This window comes from Fusarium verticillioides, chromosome 5 (assembly GCF_000149555.1).
Source record: "Fusarium verticillioides 7600 chromosome 5, whole genome shotgun sequence".
In the NCBI taxonomy this organism is placed as follows: domain Eukaryota; kingdom Fungi; phylum Ascomycota; class Sordariomycetes; order Hypocreales; family Nectriaceae; genus Fusarium; species Fusarium verticillioides.
In genome coordinates, this window is record NC_031679.1 from 3,253,270 (window position 1) to 3,275,998 (window position 22,729).

Consider the following 22,729-nt stretch of genomic DNA (forward strand, 5'->3'; position numbering starts at 1 on the left):
AATAAATATTGATTGAAGAGCTTCAGTACCCCAGAGCGTCATGTAAAGTACAAAACTGTGATTTCTGCCGTGGCTCGGAGCAATGTCCTACAAGTCCAGTCTCATTCGAGAGAACTTGAAGTACAGGGTAGCGCTGATGCCCTGCAGGTTGCCGACATTTTCCCGCCTCGAGTCAACCAGACATCAACCTCCGCCATTCATACAATTGTTCAGTATTCCGAGAACAATTGAAACCTTCTGCTTCCGGAGTGGCAAGTCATCACACTAGGGAGGCATGATAATCGACGCCTGACATGCGCGAGTTCATGGACTATGTCCACAGCGCCTTCTATGAAGCAACTGGATGGAATCGCGACAACTCGTACGCATCGCTAAATGTGACCAGTGATGGTATTGATCCTTTCTCTTCAGCAACGCTCGGGCCCCTATGTTGACAACAGAGTTGCAGCTCTTCTGAACTTCGAGACTCCTCGTGGGCTTCGACTCACTCTATCTGCCCTCGCGAGCCCCAACTTTGCGACATCCTACCAACTTGGCTCAGTCGGTATTGTTGATGGATCCATCTCGTATCTCTTCTCATCAGTCCCGCTTCGACTTCTTTTGACACCGCAATCCGAGACGGTCAATCTACCGGAGCTTTTGCGCTCGTACAGACCTCTCACCGAACTCCCCCACCGAACCAATCCTCGCCTCCAGGCACCGAAAGATAAACCGGAATCTTCACTCCTATATGGTCGACTCTACCTGCCCCAATCACAACTCGAAGCTCTATTCGTCAAACGACTGTCTCCTGCGCTCCAGGTTCAGCTCAGTTCTGTATCTGCCCAGCACCTTAAGAACGGCGGCACTGTACTAGGCCTGGCGCAATATGACGTAGGGAAATATGCGCTCGAAGGGCTGGCGTCTTCGGATGGAGGACTACTTGGTTTCCGGGGCGTGTATAATTTCGGCGGCGATGCCGAGAAGCCGGAGGACCAGGCTGTCAACGACAATGGAAACGCCGACAGGGAAAGGATCTATGGTCGATTCAGCACCGGTGGAGAAATCTACTACGGCACCCTAAACAATACGGGTGGAATCAGCGTGGGAACCCGATTTGCAACGTTACCCGCGCACAAGGGGACGCCTTTATCTGCGACGTTGACACTGAATCCCTTGATGGGTAACATCAGTGCAAGTTATGCCGTGGTGGCCGGCCGGCATTGTAGTCTTGCTACTCGGATGGAGTTCAATGTGTTCAGCTACGAAAGTGCTTGGGCTATTGGTATGGAGCTCTGGCGGAAACCATTCACTCGACCGGTTCTTGAGGACGAGCCAGTCATTGATGACAAGGTGGTTCTCGACGAAAAACCAGAGGTGAAGCGGCCAAAGGAGCGCAGCTTTCAAGCCAAATTGGAATGGCGTCTGGATGATCCCGAACCAGTTATCGTCAAGCCACCACTACCACCACCACCGCCTCCCCCTTCCACCCCAAAGGAGGAGATAGATCCTGGCAAGCCCGGTGAGGAGAGATATGCAGGCGTACTCAAGACTCGACTTGACCAAAACATGCGAATAGGGGTGCTGTGGGAAGGGCGAGTCAAATCTCTTCTATTCAGTCTCGGAAGTTCGATCGACTTGAACAAGCTTGACAAGCCATTCCGAACGCTAGGATTGGAAATCCAGTTTTCATCATGATCGGATATTAAACATAGGTCCTGTCATCTACTTGACTACTGCAGGGCGGCAGTAGCCCACTACTGCAGTCGGCCCGTAGGATCATGTCAACAGGGTCTACGGAGTATGTGGTAGCTCATATGTGTGATGCAGCTGGATCAACGATGGTGCATATCAACAGGAATATCGACCCGGAAAGTGGTTTAACGCTGCAGATGTCGATGTTTTGTATCGGTTAGGTTGGGTATATTATCATGAGCATCTCAATGGCGTTACCGGTTGGAGGCATTGCTTTTCAAGAGGCATAGATTTGGAATTGGCGATTGGCGGCATAGTACTTCTCCCATCACTACTGTTTATTTGCCAACTGTTCTCTGACAGCATCTAGCATCAGCTCTTGATGGCTCTCATGTGACTTTTCAATCCTTGTTATAAATAACCGTTTATGCATAAGTGCAGCCAACTCAAGGCACACTGATCGTTCAGCTGAACGGTTTGGAGATGCCGTCAGAGCCGATTGTAAGACCTTTTGGCGGTTTTAATTGCGTGGGCGCTTTTGGCTTAGACATGGATCACGCCCGCGCTGATTGAGAACCTTGATGGTCTCCGCGCTCTCTCCGGAATGTCAAGTGTGGCTGCTGGAGTCAGAGAGCCAATAAGATGTCTGCTGATTGATAACGGGTAATGACGCCACACCTCGACATTGAGGCTCTTTTAAACATTGATTCCATTTGTGTGACGTTTACTGCGACCCAAAGTGACTCATGATCAGATCAGGGACAGCCATTTGAAATTTCTAACAATGCTGACTATCATATGATGGATTTCTTCTAGCAAACACACTCGTGTTACCATATGATAATTGTACCTGAAGAGTCACCAGCCACAGCTTAGAAACTTCTACAGCCCGAAATGGTACTAGCAGAGCTTTACGAAGCGGCTAACATGGCCATCAAGGTCCTCACCTTAATTCGACGACCCACTCCCACCACGTTCGTCTTTTTCCACAGCTCAATCTTCAACCAGACGGAAGACAGAATGTGCTACATATCACATCTCAAGTCACACCTTTTGGTCACAGTGGATCATGACGGTGATGCCAAGGAATATGGCAGTTGCCGAGTTCCATGTTCCTGGGTCGTGAATAACCAACTCTCCGAGTGTCGCAGAGAATCGGTCTTTGGAGTGAATTACTATTGAGGAAAGTAGCTCGAAGCGAGTGATTAAAACACGGTTTGTGTTAGAGTTCATCCAGGGGACCTGGGGCCGAAGAGGGTATAATGAAAAACGTTATCAGTTGTGCTGAGTTTTCTAGTCTTCAGGACCAGAGTCTAGAAGCTTTGCATATACGAATTCTATCACTTGATGCAACAATGTTTCGCTTCTCTGCTCTCTATTTCTTAACCTTATTGCTTTAACTTTAACACTCATCATAAGCATCATAAGCATATGTCCAAGAGATACCACACCTATCTCGTTAGTAGTAACTATATCTTGACCCAAGGGACCCCTGGTCCAAGACAACCCACCCTTCAGTATCAACCATCCCACGCGCTTGCGGCTCGAGCAAATCTAGTCTACACCCTTCGGCAACTCGCTTCCGTCCGCTGGACCTTCTGTCAAGCTAAACCTGGTCAGTTCGGCCGGGTTGCCCACTTTCTATAAGTCGAGTCTGCGCCATCAAGGTTCGTTGCGAATTTCGACTTCTCTCGTTATTTTGCACGTCACGCAACGCTCGCTATGTTATAAGAACATCGCAACTCGCAGGTTTATCGAGAGTTGTAATCAGCTTCAGGCCAAGCAGACAGTTCAACAATTAGCGCGCGTCTTGGCGTCTCGACTCCGTTCGAATCATACAGCGCGATTATCCTTGGTCGCTTCCTTTTTAGGGAACAACGCATCTATATAATCCTTGGCTTCGCATCTTTGCGCCTTGGCAATTGACGACATATTTCCCGACTACAACCTCACATCACCTATTACCTACAGGCCCGCACCTATTTTCTGGGTCTCACGCTTCCTATAAGACCTTGCTCCCTGGATCTTTACCTTTATCCTTCTCAACATCCATTAATTGACAAGATGGCCGATGCGGATACCTGCAACGGCGAGGCCGTCGATCTCGGCAGACGAGGTCTTCGAATTGGCGCTATTTTCATCATCATGGCCTCTTCGGCTATCGGCGCTCTCTTACCCATTTTCCTGGCACGCCAGAAGACAATCCCTGTACCTAAGATGACCTTCTTTATTTGCAAGTTCATTGGTACCGGAGTCATCATAGCGACGGCTTTCATGCACCTACTCGTTCCCGCTGTCGAGAACTTGACCGACCCCTGTCTCGAAGACCGCTTGGGCGGTTACGATTGGGCTGAAGCCATCGCGCTCATGACCGTCATTGTCATGTTCTTTGTCGAGATGCTCGCCGCTCGTCTCAGCAACGCCGACATGGAGCACAACCACTCAATGGAGTTTGACCATGAGCTCGATCCTGCTATGGACTTTATCGCTAAGAAGCAGCCCAGCAACCCTGACATCGAGAACGGTGACCGTAGGGGGTCTGGCTATGCACCTGGTGGTGACAGCCACCTCGCTCACGGCCGTGAGCACAAGGAGGGCGATGCTCAGGGCGGGCTTGCTGGTCAGCTGCTCGCCATCTTCATTCTTGAATTCGGTGTCGTGTTCCACAGTATCTTCATCGGTCTTACTCTCGGCACGATCGCCTCCGACGAGCTTACTGTTCTCTTGATTGTCCTCGTCTTCCATCAGATGTTCGAGGGTCTCGGTCTCGGTTCTCGTCTGGCTGTCGCTCCTTGGCCCAGTAACCGACAGTGGATGCCCTACCTGCTCGGCTGCATCTTTGCTCTATCAACTCCCATTGGTATCGCGGCTGGCATAGGGGCCAAGCCCAATAATGCCAACGACCAGAAGCTTACAAATGGTATCTTCGACGCTATCAGCGCCGGTATCCTCATGTACACTGGTCTTGTAGAGCTCCTCGCCCACGAGTTCATGTTCAACCCTTACATGCGCAAGGCTCCTATCAGGATCCTGTTGCTCGCATTTGCATGCGTTGCCTTCGGTGTCACTGTCATGGCTATTCTTGCCAAGTGGGCTTAAAGGAGGTTCCTGTGAAAAGAAGGTGGCTAAAATGGATATTCTCGAGGTGTATACCCGAACAAAGTTGGGTCATAATAAACTCATTGGCATTGCGTTAGACGGATAGAATTGATACCTGGTCTATTTCTTCGACCCTGTTACTGTTAGTCATGGCTAGGAAATAGAGCCTTTTTCTTTCAACGCTTGGAACCGATGAACAGTGAATCTCCTCGCGTTTGCATTGTTGAAGATTGTCAACAGCAAGTGACGTAGACGAAGTAAAAGTAACGGTAACAACTTGGAGCCATGTGGGAGCGAATAGTTGCACAGATGCCGCAGATGATCAGGGCCCAATCACTTGCATGAATATGTGCCTAATTTGGACATTGGTTCCACCTCAGTGGTGATGTTCAACACAAGGGCTCCACTCCACTTTACAGTGCACAGAAACTCGACACTGTATATGGCACTGTACTCGGAAATGTGGAGCTAGCCAATCAAAAGCGCGAAAAAGAAGAAAATTTCTGTGTGCTTTCAAAATAGGGCAGGAATTAATTAAGCGACCAGTTGATTTCGATCACGATTTTAGCAAAGTGATCTTTGAGCTCAACTATCGCGACGCTTCGACAACCACACCCAACGACCAAACTCCCCTTTCACCCACCCAACCCCAACAATACCGCAAAAATGGCCGGCGGAGTTACCGTTCGCGATGTCGATGTAGGTACTCCCTGAAAAACAAAAAAAACCATCATAGGAAACGAAATACTCTTCGAAAATATCACACGATCTCTACTCGACGACTTGGCGACGCAATCTTCCACGAGAACCGCTTGCCCGCCATGGCGCTGACGCAGCGCGATGATTATATATATACCAAATATTAATTGAAACGCTGTGTCGGCTGCTGTGTTCAAGGGGCTGGGTACAAATGGGATTGAGGAGCAGGCGCGAGGGAGTCGAAAGACTTCTGACGACGGAATCATGCTAATGGGTTTTGTGACTGCAGGCGCAGAAGTTCATCACTGCCTACTCTGCTTTCTTGAAGCGTCAGGGCAAGCTTCCCATCCCCGGTAAGACATCTTGAACCCTCTCGATATTCATCAAATACTGACTTTCTCAGGTTGGGTCGATACCGTCAAGACTGGTCCTGCTAAGGAGCTCCCTCCCCAGGACATTGACTGGTTCTACGTCCGCGCCGCCTCCATCGCCCGCCACGTCTACCTCCGCAAGACCGTCGGTGTTGGCCGTCTCCGCAAGGTCCACGGCACTGCCAAGAACCGTGGCAGCCGTCCCTCCAAGCACGTCGATGCCTCCGGCTCCGTCGACCGAAAGGTCATGCAGGCTCTTGAGAAGATCGGTGTCCTTGAGCAGGACGAGGACAAGGGTGGCCGCCGCATCACCCAGGCCGGACAGCGTGATTTGGACCGAATTGCCCAGACCACCGCTGAGGCCGAGGAGGAGGAGGATGACGAGTAAACTAAAAAACTGGCGGTTTCCGGTCAAAGTCAAAGGTAGCAATGGCAATGGAATTGGGCGTTGGGTCATAGATTTTGTCATGTATGAATGAGATTCCCCGACACTGGGTCATTCGGTTTGGTCAAATTGGACCCGTCCAACTTGTCGTTCATTTTATGGTCGATCTGCTCTTGTGAATGTGTATCCTGAATATGCCTATGTGTTTCATGCTAGTAGCCTTGGCTCAGGTTGTGAAATAATTTCATTTACCGCTCTTTATTCCCTTCCCTCCTCACGATCTCGCATTGATCTCCTTTCAACACCACCTCCCGGAGATAGGGTCAAGGCAAGGCAAGTCTCTGCATGCCCTTTCCCCCCTTCTCTTTTTCGTTTCTGTTTATCTTTAACATCCCATGAGATATTCTCTGAGCTCAAGTAACTCTCTTCTCTTCATTTTCGCAAAGTGAGGTTATCGTGAGTTCTCTGATTTGGTTTCTTTCAGAACGCCGAACTTTTCTATTTGCAACTCCATTTCAACGTGTTACGAGTTACGAATTACGAACTACGACTTATTCATATTCTCCCTGTTTAATCTCGAAGCATACTCTCATATTGTCAGTTATGGCCCGGCTTTAAAGAGTTGTGCGAGTTCCTCTTAAGAGCACAACTTGTGCAAAGCGCATCATCAAATTTATCCACCTTCATCGAAGCATCCCTGAATCACGATGCATTTTGTCCTTCATTCTCTTCACTAAAATCTTCTTCTTGAGTGGAGTGCTCTGTAAGCGTGTTATAACTTCAACTCCAAGTCCTCGACTCCTCCATGAAACTCATACACTACTTCAAGACACTCATACACCTTTCACTCACAGGCACCACTCCCCTTTCCAAATTTTCAAAATGAACACACCGCAATCAGAAGTGTCGAGCCCGGAGGAAGTTGAAGAGGTTCTTCCAGTCTTTGTGTCTGCTATCAGCAGCCCATCACCCCTCATATACTTCCACCATGTCATCGACCCTGATACCACGAAGCTCACGGCTCAAGTTCTCGGGGCTAACATCTCCTTCGTCTTCAGCCATCGTCGAGCAAAGAACTTTCTCTGTAGATCCACAATTGAAGCACAACTCGAAAACAAAACCACAGGATTCATTTCCATTGTGTCTGCAACATCTCGCCGTGTTGTCTTAGCGGCAGCTGAATCAGGCCATGGTCTTGGAAAGTACGGCGATGTATTAGACAAGAAGAAAGGCATTCTTCCAAATAGTATTTGGACCAGGCGAGTCGTGTCCATGGGTAAGGCCCTTGGTATGAACATGAGAAGTCCGTTTGACGACCCCACCGGCTGCAGAATGGGAAACATGGAGGGTATCTTTCGCGGGTCTCACGTTGAAGTCAAACTCGCCGTTCATGGTATCTGCGTTCTCCTTCAAACTTTCGAAATCACAAAAGACTTTAACAACGTCACGATGAAGCAACTGAAGCAACTTCGACAAGCTCGCTGGGAAGATGGGTCTCGTCCAGTTCTCGAAGTGTATTTCTCCAGAAAGTATTGCAAACCCTGCAAGTCTCTTGTGCAGAAATTGCAAGATGCCACTGGAGTTACCATCAGACTTGTATGGAAGCCTCGCCTCGTGATGAAGAAGTACGTCATCAGGCCAATTGATAGAAACCGAAAACCTGGCGAGCCTCTACAAGCACAGGAGTTTGAGCCTCAAGACTACGACTTTGGAGATGCTCTACCTGATGATTCTGACATAGAAGTTATATCCGACGACGAGGATGCCAAAGAAGAGGTTGACAAGATTGACCTTACCCACATTGAATCAACATCACCAATTTCATGGAATCAAGAGATCGATGATTATCTGGATGGTCTCGCTTATAGAGTAGGCCAGATGCAAGACTGCCCAGAAGGTGCCAGATCAGCCATCGTCGAGTTTGCCAGTATCAGAGTCAACGCCAAGAAGTCTCTCGATGCTGCAAAAGTTAGCAAGCCCCTACCAGCGACGCCGGTTATAGAAGCACCGGCAGATTTCCTCGAGGGTGACGATCGACAGCGGCAACGACATACGTTTCCTCGTGCGCAGAAAAGACTGTTTCGTGGACCAAACGACAAGAATGGCTCGAGAGCAAGGAGTGTTTCTCCCAGACGCCGGGCACAGTCAGTCAGAGACCGCTCGCCACGACGATACACTTCGGGGCCATTGGGACGCCATGCAACGGAAGCTCCTCAAGGGAAGTCTTAGGCTAAAGCCACTTCACTATCTCGCTCTATTCGTTGATTCAACGCCATCAAAGGACGTAGAGGTGTTCTACGAGAATTCTTATACAGATAAAGCATACGGCAACTATCCGAGTGCTGTTGAACGACACAGAAATTCTGTCAAGGCGCCACAAGTTTTTTGGAAGGCTGAAGTCAACAATGTCTGTGTGAGATCAAGAATCTACTATACTTCTCAAACCGCGAAACGAGAGGATACTGCAAAGATCTATCACGAACGGGGGCACATTTGTCAGAAGATCACAGCATCGATGTATCATCATGTTCATGATTTCACAGCATTATCTTAGTTTTGGTAAAACTTGCTATCAACTGTTTACCTTGTATTCATGTGTATTCGTTTCTTCTATTATTCATGAGACCTTCGCTTGTATCACTTCAACCCGTATTACCTCATATCCTTTCCAGAGCTCTCCTGTAGCAGCTTCTTGAATCCATCTGCCAGCTCTTTTATCACCACCTTTACGTCGGGAGCGTCAGGTCCCTCCTCAGCTTCCTCGATAGCTGCTTGAAGGGGTTCTTCTCTCGCCTTTTCCGTGCCTTCAACTCCAATCTTACCCATAGTAAGAGCATTCTTGACATCTTTCCCATGTCTGACGGGCCCCTTTGGCTTTTCTGGTGTTATAGCCGTGTCTTCTAGCAGGCTCTGCCATCGGGAGAGATACATGCCTGGGCCTGACATGTTGCCTGATTCTGAATCGCCTGAGTCAATGATGCGCTGTAGGCGGCAAAGAGAAAGGGCCTCGACTTGAGCAAGGTATGCTGCGTGGTTATCCAATGAAACGAGAACGTCCATTTGAGACTTCTCAGGAACCGACTGGAATAACTTATTTAGTTGGTCTTCCATTGTGCTCACACCAATAGTACCATTGGTGGCCTGCTCTCCCGCTTCGGCATTGCTCGTCTTTTGCACAGGCTTTCTTTCCTGGCGAAACTTGAGTACGGCATCGTTGGTCCATTTCTTCATCTCTTCCCAAACATCAGGACATGATGCTGCAAACGCATGAACCCATCTATACATGAGCTCTCGGTTTCTCATGAAAAGGCCAACGTAATCGTCCACAGTTGGCATGCTGCCGTCCTTCTTCGGCTTGCCGGCCTTGATAAACTCATCGATGAACAATTGACCCGCTTCGACATGCTCCCGCAAATCTATCTGAGAGTGTACCATGCGGATCATAGGTTCATAGGCGGCAAATAGATCCTTGATAGTCGCAGTAAAGAGATCGGGAGGCTGGCGACAGAAGGCTGTTGTGATGCTTTCACGATCGCGCACGGAGAGAAGAGCAGAATAATACTCTAGACACTGCGCGTGCTTCTGATCATCAAGCTGAGTTGCTAACGTAGGATTGGACCCGTTGAAAATGGCGGTGATAATCGACTGAGCATGTTCCTCACTGGCATTACGAACCGTCTTATGCTCATCGCGACTCATAGCGATATACTGACGAATAGCCTCGAGCATTTCGTCACTCGGTCGATCCTTAGCTCTCTCAACCTTGTCTGCGCTCTTCCGAAACTCTCCAGCATCCCACGACAAAACTAATGAGATGATCCGCTGCAAGAGGTTCATGCCATCATCAGCATTGGCGGTCAAGCCGATCCAGTTGGTGACGCTCGTAACGCTCAACTTTGCAAGGAGTAGGCGCATCATGGCGCTAATCATACTAGCGGCATTGCCCATCCGTAAAGTCTGCTTGACCATCTTGTAGGGGATGAGGTTGTGGACGTTTTCGAGTAGTTTGAGGAGATATTGGCCTTCTGGAGAGAGGACAAAGATATGGTGGATGAAGGTAGCGAGGCTTTGTTTTTGTTAGTGGGAGGTGGTATATCTCATCTGGAACTTACTGGATGATGGCGTATTCAGCTGCTGCTCCAATGACTGGCGAATGACTCTCAAGATCTGAAGTTTTGCTGAAATGATCAAACATCTCATCTGCCAAACCTCCATATACCAAGCCCTCAACAACATCATCCCACGCCTTTACCAGGTCTGCGGCCTTGGTCCGATCGTACTCAACCTTCTTATCCGGAGACTTATCCGGTCGAACTGTCTTCCTGACACCGCCAAAAACTCCTCGACCAACCATTTCAAGGAGTCCACTCGATCCAGTCGCAAGCACCTTTCGCGTCCCCAGAGCACCTTTATCATAGCTCTCTGAAAGTTCTGCCTCTCCGAGTCTCGTCAACAAGCCTTGTACTCTGATAGACCAAAACTCGCGTGGTAGATCTCGCACACCCGGAAGTTTTAGAATGAACCGTGTTAACATGGTATGAAGAATAGGTGATGAAGAAGGTTTCTTATCGTCGTCCTCGCTAGGAGTTTCCTTGGCGTCTTTTGCAGCTCCTTGCTTTGGCGTTCCTGGTCTTGAGCTCACAGGTGTTCCAGCCCAGCTTCTCCATCCTGTGTTTGGGGGTGCGCTTTGCGTAGTTTGAGGTTCAACCGTTGCTCTTGAGAAAGGATAGCCATAGCCTGTGACTGCATCTGGATACTTGAAGCTCTGGATCTCTGCGTATGTTTCGTGGTGTGTGAGGATATCAAACAAGGCATGCACCTGCTCAGGTGCGAGATCTGTGGACGTCATGATATCTCATATCACATCGAGGGCATGCAACGTAGAGAGGAAGGGGGATGTGTCTTGGTAAATAGATATGTGAGATGTTGTTTTTTTCAGCGGCTTTTGATGGATGTGACGGGATGCTTCAGTGGTCACAGTGGATGTAGTGTCTCTTGTGAGAAAGATCCACTGAATCTTGGTGGAGGATTTATGGTTAAACTTTAGATCAATCAATAAGTGAATGAGGCCTCAAAGGGCAAGAATCATGGAGTGTCATGCCATACCTTCATGGTGTGGTGACGTAGGTACCTAGTCTTGAGGCTGTACTCGCTAAACCTTTTCTGTACGACCCCCACTATGATCGTTGACGTTTGACTACAGCTTCATAACATTTACCTCATTCTGTACATCTTGTTCCGATAGAGCTTCCATCGCATACAAGGCCGACCAAAATGCTTCAGGCGGACAACTTATTGTAAATGTTCAACCGTCAAAGCCGCTCCAACGCCGCATAGCACATCACTTCGCAGTGGAACAAAACATTCAAGGTAAAGAAGTCAATTTTAACTATCAACCAATCGTGTATACCCTCGGAACAAAGGAAACGGCCGTCACATCACTAATTAATAAAATCTGTAGTTTTCCCTAACCAAGCACAATCCTCGCATCGTGCTTTATCCGCCCATCGTCATTGCTTCCAGTGTGGTATCAAAAACAAAGAGAACAAAGGCAACTCAAGTACATGAGCATGGGTATAACGTCAGTGACCCTCCACTATTATTTTTCCTGTGCCTGATTGGCATTTTCGTCACATTGGATTTAAACGGGGTTGACCTGGCCAGCGGTGAAAGGGGCCTGGCTAGTGGGCAGGCCGGTCTGACCGTTGGCGAAACCAGCAGGGTGCTTGCCATTAACAGCACCGTTACCGATCTGGAGACCGTTACCGCCGTTCAACGCACCATTACCAGTGTGGGCGTTACCTCCAGCAGGGTAGAAGTCGTAGTCAGCGTTGGAAGTGTTCTTAGGTCCAAGGTCTGACACGGGGTGAGCCTTGCGCTGGATCTTGGGAGCGGAAGGAATGTCAGTGCTCTTCTTGGCGGAGCCGATAGAGAAGACAGGACTCTCCCACTTGTCACCCTTGCGGGCAAGTTCCCTGTACTCGGTAGCCTTGGTGCTGATGCCACCAGGGAGGTCGATGTTGGGGAAGATGCTGTCCTCCTTGGTCATGGCAATGTTGGCCTTCTTATCAGAAGCAGCCGCCTCAGCCTTCTTCTTTCCCTTAGTGAACTGCTGCTGGGCAGCAGTGTAGTAGCGGTTGTAGATGTTGGGAGCGTTCTCGGGGTTGCTCTTGGCCTCAGCAGCAGCACGGTCAGCCTCCTGCTTCACCTGGAACAGGAGCTGGTCGAACTTGTTGCACTGGTCCTTGATAGCCTTCTCAACAGCCTTCTGCAGAGGAGGGCGAATAACCTTGAGCATGAAAGGCTTGAACAAGGAGAAGAGCAGCTTATGGTTGGACTTCTTGACCTTGATCTGGAGCTTGTTGAAGTCAACATCGACCTTCTCAACCTTGAAGTAGTTCTGGCGATCCTTCTTGTCGGCGGTAGAGACCTTCATCTTGAATGAGAAGCCATCACCAGGGAGGATGATGTCAGCCACACCAGTGTCGGTGATGGAAGGGAAGCCCTGCTTGCGCTTGATGTGGAAGCTCACATCACGAAGATCCATCTGGATGCCAGCAACCTTGACCTCAACGGTCTGGTGGTTCTTGTTAGCGATTTTCTTGCGGCCCCATCGGAAGTAGTGCTCGCTGGAGACCTCAAAGATGTTGGGGGCAAAGTTGTCACTCTCGAGGACTAGGTTCTCGATGATAGCATCAACCTGGGAGTCGGTGTACTCAATTCGGGGAATGGGGATGTAGGCAATGTTCTCGAGGGCGGCGGGGAGAATAACATCCCTCAAGTCTTTGAGCAGATGAGGCTTGAAGACAGGCTTGCCATCCTGGTCGTTGCCGAGGTCCTTGAACAGCTTCTGGAGAGACTCGGCAAAAGCGTGGTTCTGAGGGTCCTGGTCGAACTGGTCGGCAAGGAACTTGATCTCATCGACAACACGGTCGGTGTGACCGCGGTATTTGTTGCGGAGGAGGTATCGTCCCTGGTCGTAGAGCTGATCCCACTCACGAGTGGACTCATCCTCGAGGATGTAACCCTGCTGAAGGAGGCATCGGCGGATGTAAGAATCCATAGCTTTGAACCAGTCCTTGAGCTCACGGTCGTTATCAGCGTCGCGGTAGATCTGACCGATGGCCTCCCAAAGATCCTCGGTGGAGGTGCCATTGGCGAATCGCTCAATGATAGTGCGGAGGTCACGCTCAGCGGCAGCAAGGCCACCGCGTGCGTCCTTAGCAGTGTCGGTAGAGCCCTGGCCAAGAGTGCGGCCGTGGCGGCTGTAATTCTCAGCCAGGCGAAGAAGAGTCTGAATGGCCTGAGAGTAGTCCTCATGCTGCTGGCACTCAAGAATCATCTTCTTGAGACGCCAGATAGTCTGATCCTTACGCTCCTGAGGCATCTTCTTATCGAAGTAGTTGCGGGCCTTGCGGCGGTACTCCTCATTGCGCTGCAGGATGTTCTCCTTGGTCTCAGGATCGACCTTGTTGTCGAGCTTGGCCTCAGCAACTTGCTTAGCGGCACTCTTACCAGCCTGGGGGTCGGTCTGGCGAGCGGTTTCACGAGCGGCGTCGGTTGACGCAGGCACATTACCAGTCTCGGTACCGGTGGTGACCTGAGGGTAAGTACCCTGTTGAGCATTGGACTGCTGGTTCTGCTGGAGCTGTCCAGGAGCGGCAGCGTTGATACCAGCTGAAGCAACGTCCTTGACATCTTCCTTGGGGTTTCCACTGTAGAAGCCCTTGGCCTGCTGCTTCAGGTTGTCCTTGGAAAAATCGGGAGCCTCGTGCCAGACATTGTCCTGAGCAGGCTCGTCGATCTGTTGGAGCTGCTCCTGAGACGGGCGGACACGGGCAGCGGCATTGGTAGCAGCATCGCCAGCCATATCACGGAAGAGGACTGTGGCATCAGAAAGAAGCTTTCGGAATTGTCCGTTGGTGATGAGAAGCTGGCCAAGGGTTCTCAAACCCTGGAGAGCTTGGTCACCATCCTGCTTAGCGGCGTCCTTGCTGATGGGGGCATTGGGTGTGTTGACACTCTTGGGGTCGAACTGAGTGGTCTGCCAGATGAAATCCTGAATCAGGTTGCCCTCGTTCTTGGAGAGAAGGAGGTGCTTGGCTTGCTGAATGACGTTGGCAGCATCCTTGACGAGCTCTTGACCCTCAGCGGAGAGCTTCTCGTGGCGACCAGAGAGGGCGCGAGAGGCGAGAAAACTGCTTAGAGCGACATCGATTTGGTCGTTCTGGAGGAGAATGCATTAGAATGTGAGGAAGAATGGGATCGCGCGGAGAATACTAACCGAAGGGACCTTGCCATTCTGGAAGGCGGAAATGATACCGTAAACTTGGAGTTTTCGGTTGACATCGGCCTCCTTTGTCTTGATGTCTGTAGGTTTGTTGACGTCTGGGGCACCGGGCATGATGGGCAAAAGTGTATGGGGTATCTCGTTATTAAATCGTTGTGCCACCGGAAAGTATGACGTTAGAAATGTTAGGACGGTAACTCTTTTTTAGAGTTAGGTTCAGCTGACGATGATGTAGTGGATAAGGGACGAAGCAGAAGTCGATCTTATTATGAGAGGGGTAGGATGCGTTGCGTTGCGAAGCGTAGACGTAGGTAACAAATGAAGAAGTTGTTGTTTGGTATCCTCTGGTAAGGGATGGGTATCACAAAGCAGTTGGGTATTGTATTAGGTAGGAATTGGTATTGGACGGGGTATGAAATAGAGAAAGAGCTCATGGTACGAGGCAGGAGAGAGACAGGATTAGATATACTTTTCTAAGGGAGACCGCCCGTGACAGGCAGGTACGAGAGTTACACGGTAATGGCTGGATCCGGGCAATGGTTGGCTTGTTCTTGGCTGGGTTGAGCTGGGCTGGAGAAAGGGAGTGTAGTGTGGTCAGTGACGTTGACGTTTGCTAAGGGCGACGATGTTGATCGAGGACGTCATCGGCCGATACACACAAATATGCCCTCCACTGTGTTGACCAGGCCCAGCGCCAACGCACGCTACAGGCCAGGCCACAGACCAATTTTACAGTACATACGGGTACCTCGATGCGCTATCGTTTCTGTCTGGGCACTGGCATTAGCACTGGCATCGGCATACATTCATTGAATCACTGATTTCTGCTACCCCCTGCTTGGCTATGACACTGAAATCCGGAGCGAACCCTACGGCCAAGCAAGGTACCCTACCAACTTGAGCAGGGGTCGAGCAGATGATCGAGCTGCAAACAAGCGGAAAAAAGGGAAGGGAAAATGTACCAGGGCAGCAGCTGAAGATAACAAGGGTGGGCTCTAGACTCTCGACTCTTTTGCATTGCGATGATGATGCTGTTTGATCTCCAATTAGGCGTTTCGAAGCGTCAGGGGAGACGGTTAAGCCTCGATGTTTATACCCTTCGCGATGCTACCCCGACGACGATCTAGACCTCTTGACCAGCAACAAGATGACAGTCGTTGATAATCGCAAGCCACGGCTTACTCTTCGGTGCTGGTGATATTATTTATTGCATTCACTGTCGAGATAATGGGCCCATAAAGAAGGTTGCCCCAGGGAAACCCATCAAATATGTTGCGACATGTCTCATAGACCCCTGGCTGGTTCGCTGAATAGTGAATCAAAGCCTGGTAAGACAGCACTACGGGCACCAGTCTAGTCAAATGCAGGGTGCATTTTCTCTCTCTTTCATCTGCTTGCTCTGCCAAGGATCGGTCGGTGGTGCAGGTCTGACTCTGTACGTCTTGTCTTCCTGATTTCTTGTGTCTTGCGTGCTGTTACTGAATCGAAGAGAGTGACATATCATTGGCATTGACTTTTGCATTTGACTCTGACGTTGTATCTTCAAAATTTGATATCTTCTTATTCCCGAGGTCCTCTCCGGATCGCCAATGTGGATTCCGTCGATGATCTGCCCTGTCCAAGCCTGTCCCATGATATAATTCCCAGTGGGAATCCCACCTTGCAGAGCTGACGCTGAAGGAATTGACAAGGATGTCAATGAGCCTCCGATATCTTTTCTGTCCGTCAACTCAAAAACAAGGATGCCCGTTCTTGGCTGGAATGATGAATTTTAAAGCTGGCAGATGGAGCTCGAGGAAGCTGTTATTGTTTAGCTCGCTCCCCACGTTCTCCACTGACTTTTAACCTGATGGCTTCATAGGCAAACCCCAGCTCCTGAGCTCATGAGCAAATCGTCATAGCTCAATTTCCGGACCCAATGATACGTAATGGCCTAATTTGACGTTTTGTTGATTGAAGTCGACACATCGTGTGCCTTGATTTTCCCCTTCATTTCCTAATTCTCTACGGCTGCTGTACGAGACTAGGTACGGTAGGTTAGACTAATCTCCAGGTTAATTAACTGGCCGCGTGGGCTGATCTTGATCGTGGCCAATGCCGCGATCGTGTCAAAGCTTTTCGTTAGCTCAACGTTAAAGTGAGCGTTTCATGACGTCACATCATAGCTTGAGCTCCCAGGAAAAAAGAGAACCGACGTCAGGTCTGCTAGGGTTTCATCACAACCCAAAATCGGCATCAGGATGCCATGAATTAGGAAATTTTCCAAGAGAAGATGGTGTCGAGCTACGGCAAGGATTACATCGAATCTGGCTGGCATCTGGATACGGCATATCCAACAGCTGGACGATATCATCACCAAGCATCCAATCCATGGAGCTGACTCTTCAGTCACATTAACAGTGCATCAGCGCTGTCGAGGCAATTCCCGCGTAAAACAACCACAACCACAGCATGCATGTGATGAGTGAGAGAAACTGAGACGTCGATCCGATGAGTTTCGTACCGAACTGTAACCAATGGTGACTGACGTCTTGGCCGTGTTTCGTCAGTCAGGTTTAGCTTTGAGCCACTGAACGCATCAATGCATCCCACCCATCACACCATGTTTGCACAAGCAGCGTCTCCTTTCAGCTAGCTACTTCAATTTAATTACTCCTCGTGTTTCTTGACAGGAAAAAGGACCGACACGCGGAAAGAAATGACTCTTTGAGTTTGAATTTTATCCTACATAATACCGATTGATCTCCTCAGCCTAAATACCCACTCATCGCTTTTCCTTTTCCCTCTCGGGTTGTCGTCGTGTGCTCGGCTGCTAGGCGATCGTTGCCCAGTCAAGCTCGAGCCACAACGTGCTCAGTTGCACAAGCGTTGCATCTAGATTCCTGGAGACTCATCATCTCCATCTTTTTGAACTGCCATTGGTAACACTGCCGATGGCTGGACGCGGCACATGGCTACAGGCTATGCAAGCTTCCATCTGCTACAGGGACAATCTATAATGCAGTGTCTCGTTGTGTTCCTGTCCGTAGTATCTTTTGAGGGAGGCATCCCGTTCAGATGAACTATCGATGTCTAGGGTAATTCTCGTTGTCAAGTCGACGTGGCGTCGATTTCGCGACATGCTCTAGCCAGCAAGACTTTATTCACGGTCACAATGGATGGGGAATGTGCCTTTATCTTTAGTCTCGTTTTATTCGATGCGTTATAGCTTTAAGTGAACCGTATGAGGCGAGAATATCTATTCGTAATTGTTGAACATAACCCACCAACACCAACACCAGCGGATAACAAGAACCACAAACATATAAAATTGTACTTCCTAACCCAATCCAATGAAAGGATTTCCTGCGATCAATAACGTCACACATTCTGATCAATAAGAATATAACCAATAGCTTAGCTCTTTGTGTCGTCGAGTTTACGCTTATCCATAAGGTAGGCAATCCTCCACCCACTTATTTTATCCACATTGCTTGCTTGCCCAGATCTGTTTCTGGATAAAGCGAAATTTGTTGAATAGTGAGTCATCAATTGGGGAGGCTATTGACTGGGCACCGTATTGCAACCTACTGAACTCTAGGAAGTAGTTATGCCGTCGAAAAACCCTTCTTCAGGACACTTGAAGACTAAACACCTAGCTTCCCATACTGATGCAATACGGAGGAAGAATGCACTTTAAGATCCTAAGCGCAGATAAAAGTAAAGATTGCCGATTTCACCTCTGAACGCCATCTATGCCGTTTCGTTATGCTACATGCATTCCCATAATCCCAGTGTCATTCCTTTTCACGATGTTGGTTCTTCAGCCTTTAACCCAAGGTCGTTGAAAACGCTAGCCTTGACCTGATTAGCAACCAGACCAGACCTCTCCTTAGATGCAATGAGGCTGGCTTCCTTTGCCAGCTTGTCCATGGCCTTGTCGGAGCCCTTATGGCTCGTACCCATCATGCCTTGTCCATTTCGGCTTCTCGTGATGCCTGTCATCGCGTCCTTGATCTTAGAGCTCAAATCGAGCATCTGCTTGTTGCCATAGTCGCGGTTCGTGATCAGTGGGTTCTGGCTAAGAGTCTGTACCCAGTACTTGTGCCAGAGGAGCTCAAGGAGATGCGAGTCGAGAGAGCTCTTGAAATGGGACACTTCGAGACTGTAGTAGCGGCCTGCATGAGCACCAAACTCGGCAGCCTTGGCGAGCGGCACTGCCTGGAAGCCATCAGAGGTGACTGTGCCAGCCTGGTGGTCCTCCGGGTAGGTTCTGAAAGCGCCAATGTCGACCTTGCCTGAGTTGATAGTGCGATCGGGGTCGATAACGACGGCAAGGAAAGGATCCTGCCATTTCTGCTGCATGGCCTCTGTATCGACATCGATACCGCTCAGCCAGCATCCGTAGCCTGGGTGGCTGTGGTACCAGCCCACCACGTTCTCCTGTCGGCCCTGCGCTCGACATAGATCAAGATACTCGACAAGATATTCGTTCGCTTCGCCTTGGGCGTTGACACGAGTCTCTGTTCCTTCAACAGGCAGTCGGAATGCGTCGGTGACGATAAATGTGTCCTGGTGGGTGTAGCCTTGCATCAAGCCCATGACCTCAAGGTTGCCGCCAGATCGCGCGTGCATGGTCATCTTTATAAGAGCAGTAGCGCTTATTCGCACATGCTTGAAATAGTCTGGTGTTTGCTTCCATGCCTTCTCGTTGTTTATGACCTTCTGAGCATCGGCGTCGAAGTTGTAGAGAGCGTCGCGTTTGGGATCGACTAGCTGGACATTGTTGTCCAACTCTGGCACATATATTAGCTACAAAGTTATGCAGGTTTTCATAGTGAGACGTACCCCAAGCCTTCAAAGCAGATGCCTCCATCGTGAAGACTCCGAATGTTTGATAAGGTGCGAAGGTAGAGTGTGAGACACAGCAAGTTGACGTTGGTTCCAGGCAGACAGGGTGCCCCGCGTCTTATCGATAAGAGCTCCGTAAAGGTACCTCCGTACACTGATATCCACGGAGGAGCCCTGGAGTCGATCTTGAATATTCCATTTTATTTTAAACTCTACTTAGTGAACAGGTTAAATGATATATCTCTAAACTTTTACTCTGCTGTGCTTCATTGCTATCGTTTTGGTGTTGCTTTTTAGTACATGTGCCTCTCCTCATCTTTCTTATGGAGGCAAGAGAGATATGCAGCCATCTCATATAAATGGTAAAAATAGACCAAGCATGTAAATTAAGAAAAAGAAAAGCAAAGGTCAAGAGAAAAGAAACCCTGAAGAAATTATGAGCACATAGAATGCTGGTTCACTTGAGATTTATCGTTGCCTGACTCGTTTTTCGTTGCGACCTTGGAATCCTATGAAAATACATACTAGCCACTTGCTCGCATGCATACTTGTAACAACAAACAAAAAGAAACAGCCAAATGCGGACCTCAGTACCCATTTAAGCGCGAGCAGTTTTGTAGACTTTGGTGGCATCCTGCTGAATGCATTCTAAGGGTTCATCATTGGCGCGACTGTTCAGTGGTAACTTTTGATAAATAACTGCCCGCTCAGATGTGAGTGAAGGAGAAAAGGGAGCCAACAAAGCTGAGAGGCGCTTGGTGGTTATATGTGCACATAAAAAGTATATTTTCCAAGATAAAATTACACTGCGCCAGGCAGCAAAGCTCACAAAAGCCTCAAAAACCTAAAAAGCAACGAGAGCTAACCCAGGGCACGGTAGAGTTGGAATTGGTATTCATCCACTTGATATGATCTGTCACAGTAGGCCTTCCTGAGCGACTCTCGCAAGGGACGTGCAATGAATCAAGAAGGATCGCTTATCCTATTATCCTTTCTCCACGACTTACTCCTTTTTCTCAGCATCTTTACATATTCCAATCACTCCCTGGACATGCCACTGCGAATAGGCCTCGCTACTGTACAGGACCAATGAGCTTGAGCACTTCCACTGTTTCTATCGGCCCTACTATCTCGCTCTCTGACTTCATGCGACGCCCCCGACCAGGCGTCTGCTTGGGAGCGGACTTATGAGCGGACCTACGGTGTCGTAAACATTACACGGAACTACGACTCTCGGTTGAATGTGGGTGATGATGCAGACGATGATCATACTGAGGGTTCAGAGCTCAACGATGAGATATTGCAAGCGACCGTGCCGCTCACTCAGCACAAGCTGACCCCCCCCCTGTACCTCTTTTAGGAATTTCCACAACTTTGGCCCGATACTACAGCGAAACCCAGCGATAACGACATATATAACAATACCATGATATCACCTATGTTTGTCCAGGTCCCTCTTGATCTCCTGAGCCAAGTCGGGTACTACATTAGGTATGAATGGGTAGAAGCTATTCGCAAATCGGTGTAGGGGGGACGGGGATAAAGAAGAAACTACAAGGGAAGAATTGACGGAATTGTTCGTGCCTCAGTGACCACACAAGCGGGCAGGATATAATCCCTCTGTTTTGTGAATCTATCCGTGGATAGGAAAGCTTCACTGAGGTCCCGTGGTCTCATCATAGGCGCAACTGAGTCGAGTGGTAACAATTTATCGACAAACTACCCGCTTTTCTGGGACATGGAGAAGAATAAGAAGAAAAAGAAGAAGAATGAAGAGGGGGGAGGGTGAGAGAGGAGTAAATAAGGCTTGAGGTATGGTTAAATGGGGTCTTGCATCTATGGGGGATTAGAAACCTTGCAACAAGTCGGCGCTCTTGCAAGATCTGATAACCTTTTCTCTGTGAAGACTAAAATGAATAAAAAAGTACAGCGAATGGAAGCACAGATACTGAGAGAAAATGTTTATTCATGGCGCCAATCTTGAAAAACTGAAAACCTATGGCTCTCTGTAAACACACTGATTGTCCTTGAGCACCAGCGAAGCGCAATGTTCCAATGAAAGGCTCTATTCATGGATGGATCACGACACCTGGAAGCGCTGAACCTCCTACAACTAGGTACCCAGGTAAGGTAGGTAGGCAGGTAACTTAAAGAAACTTAGGTACCTTGGAGGTACCTTACTCAGGTACCTAATTGCCTTACCTAACTCGGATGAAGAGGCATTCGTGACACTGCTCGGCAGCTTTAATCGACAAGGGATCTTTCTTCAAGCGTATGGTGTTGTTTCCGAAGGCTGTAATATATCTAGGGAGGCCGCACCTACAGCATGATCACTTCGCAAAAAGAGCAACATTCACATTATCGGCTGCTCTGACTTCCACTGTGAGTTCCCCAAATATCATAGAATATGACTCATAAAGCAATGGACCTTCTTCTCCGACTCAGATATCTAGGCAGAAAACAGTGCTGTATTGAGAATTTCCCAAGCACTATCTACTACCTACCTGCTGCCCTTAAGATACCCATGTAGTCAAAATCGTTACAAGAACGTTGGGATTAGCAATGAGCAGCAAATCAATAAGAAGTCGGGAACAGAACTGCTGTCAACTTAATACACTTCAATTATCGTGAGAATATGCCTCTTACCCACAAACTGAAACGGGGTTTGTCTGGAACAGGACGTCCCTACCTTAGTAGATAGGTAGTGAAGGTAGTTGCAATGCTTATCTGTCAGCCACAACACTGTAGATGCTACTTCGTTTATTATGAGTTGGGAAGTTGGAAGACGTGCGGCAAGAGCGGCTCGAAGGTGATAGTCATGTCTACAAGGCCTGTGTGCTGTGGTCTTTTACGCCCAATATCTTCTATAGTACTTCCGGGCCCGAGGATGAGATCTGTGGTAACTCCGACTATACTCACTCAGCGCAAGCTGACCTCCCTATACTTTATATAGGAAAACCAGCGGAAAACCAGCGCCTCGTTGATGAGATTCGAGTTATTCGGAATATACGTCAAGGTATGTCACTTCCATCGATCTCTTTGATCGTCCTTAACACACCATAGCTATCACCCCGACCTTGAACCTCATGGGTTACTCAGCTACCGTCTCCATATGAACTCAGGCCTGCCAACAAACTTTCCAAGTTTCACCCAGAACTTGTCTCTCTCATAGGTTAGTTTTTCTCTCCTGCTCGGTGTGCCTCGGCGTAAATAAGCTAATGCTGAGACATAGCATTCGCGACTTTGGCATTGCGAAACCAACTTGAGGGCAACGACGCAAACATGCCAGACTCGTATTCTCTCATCAGCGACTCTTGTGAGTCGGCAATAGGCCTCTTACTACCAGCATAACCAAGGTGGACACCCCGGGAGACACATTAT

At 48.9% G+C, this 22,729-nt stretch overlaps 7 protein-coding genes across 8 annotated transcripts; 4 read left to right on the forward strand and 3 right to left on the reverse strand.

Moving 5' to 3' along the window:
• Positions 1–269: 269 nt before the first annotated feature.
• On the forward strand, positions 270–1,677 carry FVEG_09107 (hypothetical protein; the record flags this gene model as incomplete). The annotated part of the gene is made up of 2 exons (XM_018898028.1): positions 270–390; positions 449–1,677. The coding sequence occupies exons 1-2, from the start codon at positions 294–296 to the stop codon at positions 1,675–1,677; spliced, it is 1,326 nt and encodes a 441-aa protein (XP_018755818.1). The 5' UTR covers positions 270–293.
• A 2,061-nt stretch (positions 1,678–3,738) lies between these two features.
• FVEG_09108 (hypothetical protein) lies at positions 3,739–4,773 on the forward strand (the record flags this gene model as incomplete). Its single annotated transcript, XM_018898029.1, has 1 exon — positions 3,739–4,773. One exon carries the CDS (start codon positions 3,739–3,741, stop codon positions 4,771–4,773), a length of 1,035 nt encoding a protein of 344 aa, XP_018755819.1.
• Positions 4,774–5,317: 544 nt separating this feature from the next.
• On the forward strand, positions 5,318–6,393 carry FVEG_09109 (40S ribosomal protein S19). The gene is made up of 3 exons (XM_018898030.1): positions 5,318–5,472; positions 5,762–5,825; positions 5,876–6,393. The coding sequence occupies exons 1-3, from the start codon at positions 5,440–5,442 to the stop codon at positions 6,229–6,231; spliced, it is 453 nt and encodes a 150-aa protein (XP_018755820.1). The 5' UTR covers positions 5,318–5,439; the 3' UTR covers positions 6,232–6,393.
• A 717-nt stretch (positions 6,394–7,110) lies between these two features.
• On the forward strand, positions 7,111–8,457 carry FVEG_09110 (hypothetical protein; the record flags this gene model as incomplete). Its single annotated transcript, XM_018898031.1, has 1 exon — positions 7,111–8,457. The coding sequence occupies one exon, from the start codon at positions 7,111–7,113 to the stop codon at positions 8,455–8,457; it is 1,347 nt and encodes a 448-aa protein (XP_018755821.1).
• Positions 8,458–8,744: 287 nt separating this feature from the next.
• Positions 8,745–11,493, reverse strand: FVEG_09111 (hypothetical protein). The gene is made up of 2 exons (XM_018898032.1): positions 10,341–11,493; positions 8,745–10,294 (listed from the first exon to the last, which is right to left on the reverse strand). The coding sequence occupies exons 1-2, from the start codon at positions 11,075–11,077 to the stop codon at positions 8,881–8,883; spliced, it is 2,151 nt and encodes a 716-aa protein (XP_018755822.1). The 5' UTR covers positions 11,078–11,493; the 3' UTR covers positions 8,745–8,880.
• A 99-nt stretch (positions 11,494–11,592) lies between these two features.
• Positions 11,593–16,532, reverse strand: FVEG_09112 (hypothetical protein). Of its 2 annotated transcripts, XM_018898034.1 has the most exons (3): positions 15,481–16,532; positions 14,513–15,288; positions 11,593–14,455 (listed from the first exon to the last, which is right to left on the reverse strand). In XM_018898034.1, the coding sequence occupies exons 2-3, from the start codon at positions 14,630–14,632 to the stop codon at positions 11,870–11,872; spliced, it is 2,706 nt and encodes a 901-aa protein (XP_018755824.1). In that variant the 5' UTR covers positions 14,633–15,288; positions 15,481–16,532; the 3' UTR covers positions 11,593–11,869. The 2 variants fall into 2 exon arrangements, with proteins under 2 accessions (XP_018755824.1, XP_018755823.1); XM_018898033.1 differs by having other exon boundaries at positions 14,513–16,532.
• A 1,300-nt stretch (positions 16,533–17,832) lies between these two features.
• On the reverse strand, positions 17,833–20,307 carry FVEG_09113 (COP9 signalosome complex subunit 5). Its single transcript, XM_018898035.1, has 2 exons — positions 19,346–20,307; positions 17,833–19,293 (listed from the first exon to the last, which is right to left on the reverse strand). The coding sequence occupies exons 1-2, from the start codon at positions 19,371–19,373 to the stop codon at positions 18,305–18,307; spliced, it is 1,017 nt and encodes a 338-aa protein (XP_018755825.1). The 5' UTR covers positions 19,374–20,307; the 3' UTR covers positions 17,833–18,304.
• Positions 20,308–22,729: the final 2,422 nt, after the last annotated feature.